At 35.0% G+C, this 10,000-nt stretch overlaps 1 protein-coding gene across 1 annotated transcript in view; it reads right to left on the bottom strand.

Moving 5' to 3' along the window:
• Positions 1 to 10,000, bottom strand: part of LOC143036043 (hemicentin-1-like) — a 135,794-nt gene that overhangs the window by 36,989 nt on the left and 88,805 nt on the right. The window contains exons 3-4 of the mRNA XM_076203298.1: positions 3,243 to 3,400; positions 2,098 to 2,308 (exon numbers count right to left, since the gene is read on the bottom strand). Of these exons, the coding sequence (XP_076059413.1) occupies positions 2,098 to 2,308; positions 3,243 to 3,400 (369 nt within the window). The remainder of the gene's footprint in view (positions 1 to 2,097; positions 2,309 to 3,242; positions 3,401 to 10,000) is intronic.

Genomic DNA, 10,000 nt, shown 5'->3' on the forward strand with positions numbered 1-10,000 from the left:
TTTATTGCATTGGGTGTAACGAGGTCGACATAAGAAAAACAGCACGGAACTTGAGGACCCGAACCCATGGACAATGCTACAGCATCCGATATGTCCTTACCATAAATGCATGAGAAACACTGGAATCAAATAAACACCTAACGGAATTGGTAAAATCGCAATTACAAATTAGTAAAATCTACAGAATAAAGAGGAAGTGCTTGAAAGAGGAGACCATACAGAACTCTAAAACAATTAGTCAAAACAGAGGTATTTTGATATTTTACTTTGTTAATCCATTTATATCCCACAGTAAACAAAGCTATAAAAGTCTCCCTTCCCTACTTTCCCCCTTTTCGTCATCTTTTTCATCTTTTCCTTTGATACTCCCATATATATACATATATATATATATATATATATATATATATATATATGTATATATATGAATATAAATATATATATATAAACATATGTATATATATATATGTATATGTATATATATAAATATATGTATATATATATGTATATGTATATGTATGTATATATATATATACATATATATATTTATACATAACTTAGACAAAATGTTGTAGCGCATTTGTAAATATAATATATATGTATAAATATATGTATATATATATATATATATATATATATATACATATATATATTGATATATAACTTAGACAAAATGTTGTAGCACATTTGTAAATATAATCACGAAGAACCCACAGTCGGAATAAAAAGGAAACTTTAGAAGAAAGTGTAACTTTTATATTTCGGCTGATAGCTATAGCCCTCTTCAGGAAAGTGCAGATTACAAGATTTTGCAGGGACATAAGTACAATTGAGATGTGAGTAGAAGGGGGACACGCAGAGCTAGAACAGGACGATCCGTCACGCAGGGCGGAGTCAGAGGTGAGGGGATGGATGGGTGGAGGTATGAGGTCAGGAGGACAGCGGGCTGGAAGTCAGGTCAGGAGGGTGATAATTCTTAACCAAGCGGCTCACAGCTAGCCGTGAGATTAAGTCCGGGGACCAATGACCTTTGGAAATGTTAAGTTCGGACATTCTTCGATTAAGGCTGATTAGTAGTAGCTCACTGCCTCAGCTATTACTAAACTTTCATGATTGTTATCATGGTGGATGACTGTTGTATCTCTTATGAGACCTACTAGGGGCGGCTTTTTATCGTGGGCATCGACAAAATGGTGGGTGGCTCCGTTGTTACGGTAAGCTTGCAGTCGTCTTCTTAAGGTCGTGAGGGTATGCTCGACGTAGCTAACATCGAGGGGCTTGCATGCCCCTTCAGAACATTTAAATTTATATACTACGCTGGTTTTAAGTTCCTTTGGACACTCGGGGACGGTGCTGCTTTACATAACGTGGGAGGCAATCAGGTTGGGACAGCTGAAGACTTTCAGTGAAACCCTTTCGTAGGGCTCCTGAGGTGAAACATCTCTAAAGATAATCCTACGAAGGATATCGGCTTCCTATCTGTAAGCAGTGCCGAAATCTAATTTATGGTAAATCACTAGGGTTTTCTCCGCGTTGTCAGCATTGGTCCTGACTCGGGTGTGAAACTCTTCCATATTCTTCCTAATGACATCTTCTATGGTGTTAACACCTGTCTAACGCGTTCAAGTTCTGTATGAACAGTTTTCCACATGCTGCAATGGGAGAAGCCCCGCTTAACGTAAGCACCAACTACAGACCTCTTATAAGAATCTGGACACTCTCCCCTGGTATTTAGGCACAGCCCATTATTGGTATCCTTTGTGAAGACAGAAGTAGCGTAATGGTCCTCTTTCTTTTCGACAAGGACATCAAGGAAGGGTTTTGTCCTCACTCTATTCGATGGTAAAATTGAGGACTGTGTTTGTTTTTAGGGCATCTGCTAACTTCCTGGTATCGAGGATCTACGCCAGATATATTGATGATATTTTCATTTCCGTCAGAGAAAGCAGCGATACCAGAAAGTTAGCAGATGCCCTCAAAGCAAATTCATTTCCTCAATTTTACAGTTTTGCCGCATGAATGTGAAAATAACAAGGATAGGTTGAAAAAATTAAAATGTAATGTGCATTAAGAATGTTATATTAATAGAACACTTACCAACTACTGTCAGATTGAATGGTTTGGAAATCTTGGGTTCGGTGGAGACCTGGCATTCGTAGATGCCAGAATCCCGAACTTGGGCACTGGTGATCTTTAGAACCCAATCCCCAGAGCCCTCAGCATGAAGAGCTGTGAACCGTTGGTCCGTCGTGTACGAAAAGAGGCCTACAGTCAGGATGTGAGCATCCCGTTGCCTCATCCACGTCACCTGAGTTGAAAGAAAATTTATTATGTTTTACTTCATAGTAAAACATAGAAGTTAAGAACATTTTTTAAACACAAATGAATTTTGTGACTCTTTTTAGGTTGTCACTAAAGTTGTAAAAATATTTACTGATAAGTCTAATGTAGTTAATACTTTATTAGGAGAGAGAGAGAGAGAGAGAGAGAGAGAGAGAGAGAGAGAGAGAGAGAGAGAGAGAGAGAGAGAGAGAGAGAGAGAGAGAGAGACCATAACAGAAACAGAAATGCAAATAGGATTACAAAGAGGCAAACAGACAGACAACACACAGACAACAAATATATAACCGATAGACAGGCAGACAGACAGATAAAGAAAGAAAGAAACAAACAAAGAAGCAGAGACAAAGAAACAGACTGACAGAGAAGCAGACGGACAAAGAAGCAGGCTGACAGAGAAGTACACACACAAATAGACAGAGAGACAAGAAGATAGATAGACAAGCAGACAGACATACAAGAAGACAGAGATACAGATAGTCAGATAGACAAGTAGACAGAGATGCAGATAAAGAAGTAGACAGAGGACACAAAAGGAGACAGAGAAGGAAAAAAAGAAGCAGACATAGAAGCAGACACAGAAGCAGATACAGAAACAGACACAGAACCAGAAAGAGAAATAGAGAAGACAGAGAAAGAGACAGAGAAAGAGACAGAGAAGTAGACTGAGAATCAAAAAGAGAAGCAGGCAGGAATAGACAGAAGAGCAGACAGAAGAGCAGGTAGAGGAGCAGATAGAATAGCAGACAGAAGAGCAGACAGAAGATCAGACAGAAGATCAGACAGAAGAGCGGCCAGAGGAGCGGACAGACAAACAGACAGACAGACAAGTAAACACATAGAAGTCTTGTTCAGCTCCATACTTGTCCTTGTAACAAATATCAACAATCAGCTCTACTTACGACTCTGTTGCCTAAGTAGTTGATTCTGCAAGTGACGTAAGCTACTCGCCCCACCGACGTGACAAAGTGAGTAGAGGTATTGTCGAAACCTGGGCGCATGAAAGGATTATCCCAAATCTGCTCTGGCCGTGAAGGTGGCTCTTCCCGGGACAACCCAGCTGAAAAATAAGAGGATTAAGTTTAGTTAGAAAGCTGGTCATTATCGTGTTCTACTCGACCAAAGATCTTAAATACATACATTATAAAATAACATTATGCATTTCTCCGTCATCAGATATATATATATATATATATATATATATGTATATATATATATATATATGTGTGTGTGTGTGTGTGTGTGTGTGTGTGTGTGTGTGTGTGTGTGTGTGTGTGTGTGTGTGTGTGTGTGTGTGTGTGTGTGTGCGTGTGTGTGTGTGTGTGTGTGTGTGTGTGTGTGTGTGTGTGTGTGTGTGTGTGTGTGTGTGTGTGTGTGTGTGTGTGTGTGTGTGTGTGTGTGTGTGTGTGTGTGTGTGTGTGTGTGTGTGTGTGTGTGTGTGTGTGTGTGTGTGTGTGTGTGTGTTATATTATACATATCTATATAATTCAGTCGTGATGGGAAGCAACTGTTCATACATTAGTTTTTGCATATAAAATTATATGTTTAAATATTTTTCTTCAGTAATCTGAATAAACACCTGCGAACTTAAATAAAAGAACTAAAGTCATGCTAATAAACGATAACATAAACTCTTTTTTGGGTAAGCAACATGTGGAATAAAAATTTACTGATGCCAGTGTGTACAAACGCCATTCGTTGAAATAAAAATGGAGAAAGACTTTTAGTCCATACCTTTTAGAATGAGGGTTTCTATAAAACCATAAATCAAAAACGGTCGAACTTTTTGACAGGAAAGTTAATTGTATAAATGTGTATGACAGGAAGATAAATGGCTTAGATAGGGTTACGATATGAAACATCTTATTAGTCTCTAAAAAGCAATATAGTTTTGTTTTAGATAGAAATCTATACACTATTACGAATGTACAGGGTGGCTAAATGAAACGAATTTGAGTTAGATATTCAAATTAATTAGTACAGCAATGACAAGCGTGCGGTTGCTTTGTAAGCCGAATCAAGACTGGCTCCGACGCCAAGAGCCGCCAAGAAGATCCGACTTGGTGGAAAAAACATATACGTTTAACCCTTTAAACTCCGATGACAAGCTGTCTTATCATTTGGTCAAATAAAAAAAATAATGAAACACCAAAATGTTTTATCAAACACCAGAAAAAAATATGACGTCAGTCCTCGCGCGGTCAAGCCGCATCAGATGATATTCGGATGTACGGGCCGGCGCGAGGCCTACCATATTCGGTTTTTCGTATCTACACCACAAGCGGCTGATATAAGTTGAATGGGTTAAATAAATATTTGGTTCTCACAATAATATATAAAATATATAATAATAAATAAACATTATTACAAATACGTATGTACAACACAAAGAATATTCTATGGCACCATTACACTAACCCATTCACGAGGAGCTAAGATAAAAGGGAAACCAAAATCTGGCGGAAGGGAACGGGATGGGAGGGAGTGGGTGCAGGCCTTGTATGACTAACTCCCTTATATGAGGGAAGAATGTTTTTGTATGTAAGTATATATACTAACTTTTTTGAAACATGATATGATAATAAGATAATCTGTTAAGTGATAAAATCTCTTACCGTAAGAATTTTTTGGCAAGTAATTATATATACAACATTTTTTGAAACGCGATATGATAATAAGATAATGTGTTAGGTGAAAAAATATCTTACCAAATGTACAAGCATTCAAGTAAAGTGAAATCATGTATTGATTCAATGAAGCATACTGAAAGTCATCCAGTTTGTAGGATTGTTTGTTGTTCTAATGGAAGGCAGTGTATTTCTCTGTACAGATACTCCATCTACCTTTCAATTAATTTCCTTGAAAGGTGTCACGGTGCTTGCCCCTTTTGTACTGATTGATTTTGATACGGTACATTCTTTTATCATTTCAATCAAACTGATTTTTTGGCTTTTAGCATAAAGGTTTCCTTTCTGCTTCCGACTAATTGGTTGTTGCGAAAAGGAGAAATAATGGCTGAGTAAATAAAATTACTTTGGGCAGTTATATTCTATTAAGCACATATATTAAATTAATGAATTACAAGTTACAAAAAAAATCCTGTTTACAAACCAATATCAAAATGTGCAATTTTAAGTATCAGTATAAACTCAGAACAGCTCTATTCATTGTCTCCTTTGTTATCTTAATTTGTAAGTTTCCAATACAAGAATAACAAGAATGAAACTTTTAAAACCACGATTGTAATATTTTTTGTTATAGATGTATATATCGATAAATCTGATAATCACAGAGAAATGCAATATTTGGTAATAGTAAATCTTTGTTTTTGTATGTAGGACAAAAGGTAAACAATAAATCGTTGCAATGTGATATTACAAAAGGTGACAAGGTAACCGCAAAATAAAAAACACATTTATTCACACAAAAATATGTTACCAAATCTGCATATGTATATGTATACGTATACCTATTACGTATATACATATATGTGTGTATGTATATTTATGTGTATATATATGTATATGTATATGTATATGTATATGTATATGTATATGTATATGTATATGTATATGTATATGTATATGTATATGTATATGTATATGTGTATGTGTATGTGTATGTGTATGTGTATGTGTATGTGTATGTATATGTATATGTATATGTATATGTATATGTATACAGTATGTACATGTACATGTACATGTATATGTATATGTACATGTACATGTATATGTATGTGTATATGTATATGTATATGTATATGTATATGTATATGTATATGTATATGTATATGTATATGTATATGTATATGTATATGTATATGTATATGTATATGTATATGTATATGCATATGTATATCACTGTCCAGTAATGTCGTTACACATTAGTAATTGCACTAAAAACCCACTATTATTTGGATTTAAGAAAAGAAGGAAGTAACGAATTTCCGTATATTTCGATCACTTACTGTGATCCTCTTCAAGCGTATTCCGCTTGAAGAGAATCACAGCAAGTGATCGAAATATACGGAAATTCGTTATTTCCTTCTTTTCTTAAATCCAAAACATAGTGGGTTTTTAGTGCGTATATGTATATGTATATGTATATGTGTATGTGTATGTATATGTATATGTATATGTATATGTATATGAATATGTATATGTATATGTATATGTATATGTATATGTATATGTATATGTACAGTATATGTATGTGTATATGTATATGTATATGTATATGTATATGTATATGTATATGTATATGTATATGTATATGTATATGTATATGTATATGTATATGTATATGTATATGTATATGTACTGTATATGTATACGTATATGTATATGTATATGTATATGTATATGTATATGTATATGTATATGTATATGTATATGTATATGTATATGTATATGTATATGTATATGTATATGTATATGTATATGTATATGTATATGTATATGTATATGCATATGTATGTATTTTCAAAAGTAAATATAAATACGCATGTTTATGTACAAGTAAAATAGAAAAATAGGAGATGAAAAGATGTGATGGAATCTAGTATTGGTTGATGAAACATAGATTCCGCTCAAAAATCTTTATGAATTGTTTCTGTTGCTCTGAAGACTAGAGATATATCAGAAAAGTGAGGAATATTGAAAATTTAAAGATGTCAGTTGGTTGTCAATCTTGATAAAAAGAACATTTGAAATGGAAAGAATTATATCAGTTTGTTTTATGTTTTCTCATGGGTAACGAGAGAAGAAAAGCTTTATATAATTTTTGCCATAGTAGAATAATCATTTAAGTTTCAGTAGGGTCGCAAATATAGAAATGGTAACTCAGCATGATATTTTAAAATCATGGAAAAGAGTTGGTCATAGTTTAAGCTGGTTGCATTTGTTATTAAACAGAGTAAGTTTGATATTTATATAATTCTCGTACACTCACGTTAAAAATATCTGCAACGGAATCATCCCCTGCAATTCTTTATGTAATTTACCAATGATTTTGTTATGAAAACAATAAGTTACAATAAACAATAAGTTTTCATAAGTTATATTGGTTTTGTAAGACAATAGAGAATAGTCCATATATTCATGAGCTTTATATTATTCAGAGAGCAAAGAACTGGTAGTATCGTATTTGGAATGTGTTTCCATAAGTTATATTGGTTTTGTAAGACAATAGAGAATAGTCCATATATTCATGAGCTTTATATTATTCAGAGAGCAAAGAACTGGTAGTATCGTATTCAAATTTCTCTATATTTTAGTTTCTATTACTCTGATTCACTTCCATACAATTGGCAAATAGTTGTGATTTACATAATGCGTTACTGAAGCATAAGTAAAATTCGGGCTGATCAGCAAGCAATCAATGACACAGATAATCACGACACTTGATAGAGAAGGATTAAGATAATTTCATTGGAAGTAAAATCTCCAAAGGAAAAAATCTAAAAAGAAATATCGTATCCGGTATAGATTGACATTGCCGAAGTTATATTTACATATCTTTTATCGATATTTTTATATGAACATAATAGGAGTGGTATCGAGTACAGACCAGAGGTTTCTTAGCTCTGACCGAAAACCCTTTGTATTTCCTATGAGATGGAGTGGATGGTACAAGCGCAAGCGTTGATGTATATTTCGAGTTCCTCTTGGGCCATTGTACCGCTGAAGAGGAAAAGAATGGAGGAGTACCCCAAAACACAGGTCAATTTCTTTTTATTTTTATTCTTAAATCTACAGATGTGCAGGGATGACCCGTCATCCAGGAGGTGCTAAGATAAGAGCGAGGGTTGAGGGGTGTGGAGTGTATTCAGGGATGGAATGGGTGGGAATGATTTTATGCCTTTTCCTTTTTAGCTACCTCCCTTGTAAGGGGGAAAAAGCCTTGGTATATGTATGTATGTATGTAAACTTACGGACGCGCGTTTAGGCGGTAAAGCTTTTTCCTTTTCTAAGTATTTGAAATCAAACTGCATCCGTTTTTAAGAAGAGTGCATAAAGATAAAGTTTTTACAAATGAAGTTGAAGTTGCAGGCAGATTTCACTCATAGCAGTGATTTCTGTGAAACGTAATGCATTTGAAAAGACTTTCTGAGTAAGGGCATCTTCAATGAGGTGCATGCAAACTCAACAGCAATTCGGCGAAGCGTGACTTTGCCCTGGCTGGTCTGTGTCCGTTAAAGTCGTTAGGGAAAGGAGGGCGACCATCACTTCTCCCCAGAAGACCCAAGGGGATGTGTTCTTCCCAAGAAGTTTTGTATTTTTTTTTCTCACTTCTAATGCTCTATTTTCTTTTTTCTTTAGACTCGTAAGCAAGAAATGTGTATAGAACTACACAATTGTTTCAAATAGTGTGTGTATGTGTGTGTGTGTGTGTGTGTGTGTGTGTGTGTGTGTGTGTGTGTGTGTGTGTGTGTGTGTGTGTGTGTGTGTGTGTGTGTGTGTGTGTGTGTGTGTGTGTGTGTGTGTGTGTGTGTGTGTGTGTGTGTGTGTGTGTGTGTGTGTGTGTGTGTGTGTGTGTGTGTGTGTGTGTGTGCGTGTGTGTGTGTGCGTGTGTGTGTGTGTGTGTGCGTGTGTGCGTGTGTGTGTGTGTGTGTGTGTGTGTGTGTGTGTGTGTGTGTGTGTGTGTGTGTGTGTGTGTGTGTGTGTGTGTGTGTGTGTGTGTGTTTGTGTGCGCGCGCGTAATATGTGATTTTTATTATTATTTTGACAAAAAAATCCACTGCCAAATTTATCATAATAGATTTGGCAATTATTTTTTTTACAATTAATGGGTTATAATGGATAATCATCCATTGTGACCTATTAATTGTTCCACCGACTATTAAATATGTTGTTAGTTATTTTGAGTTCATTGATATGATTACAACATTGACACGTTTAGTGAATGTAGGAATGCCCATTTCATATTTGATATATACAGGAAGTGATGGCGTGAGAGGATGTCAACAGCAGTATTAGTACCAGCTGTTTGTAGTTTCAGTTTTTGAGTGTGCGCTGTGTAGACGAAGAAACCGTGACTTTACGGCTTTATAGGTATGTGATTATTTTTTAATAAGGTTTCTTACCATACAACATTTTTAAAAACATGTGTAAAAAGACCAAAACCCTTTTTTCCTATCAGTTTCACTCACCCCCATTAAACTGAGTTAAACATGATAATAATAGAAAAATAAACAAATAGATAAATACTACATCGTATGACAAAATTTCACCAAAAGTTTCCTTGCCAATTAGATTATTTTCTTTCTAGCACCAGAACATTCAGTACAGTAGACTAAAGTAGCGTTGTTGTTAGACTTCAGAGACAGTCCAGACAAAAGGGACTAGAAGAGCCTCAGTTTATTGGATGCCAACATTATACTCTCAACCTAGTTCTACGGGACATAATAAATTCCTTTTTCTTACCAAAATCACGGTCATAAACTATCAAATATTATTTCATTAAATATGTATTGGCAGACTATGAGAATTTACAAAAATATATATATATTCTAGCACAGAAATAATGCCAACACGTGAAAACTGAATGCAGAGATGACTTTAGGTTACATTTTGAACTTTGTGAAGCGTATGATTTATAACAGGTGGGGGAAAATGGCCTCATATGAAATGGTGGAAACTGTCCTCCTTACACAATG

The sequence above is a fragment of the Oratosquilla oratoria genome, chromosome 20 (genome assembly GCF_046742065.1).
Source record: "Oratosquilla oratoria isolate Oo_2021 chromosome 20, ASM4674206v1, whole genome shotgun sequence".
In the NCBI taxonomy this organism is placed as follows: Eukaryota; Metazoa; Arthropoda; class Malacostraca; order Stomatopoda; family Squillidae; genus Oratosquilla; species Oratosquilla oratoria.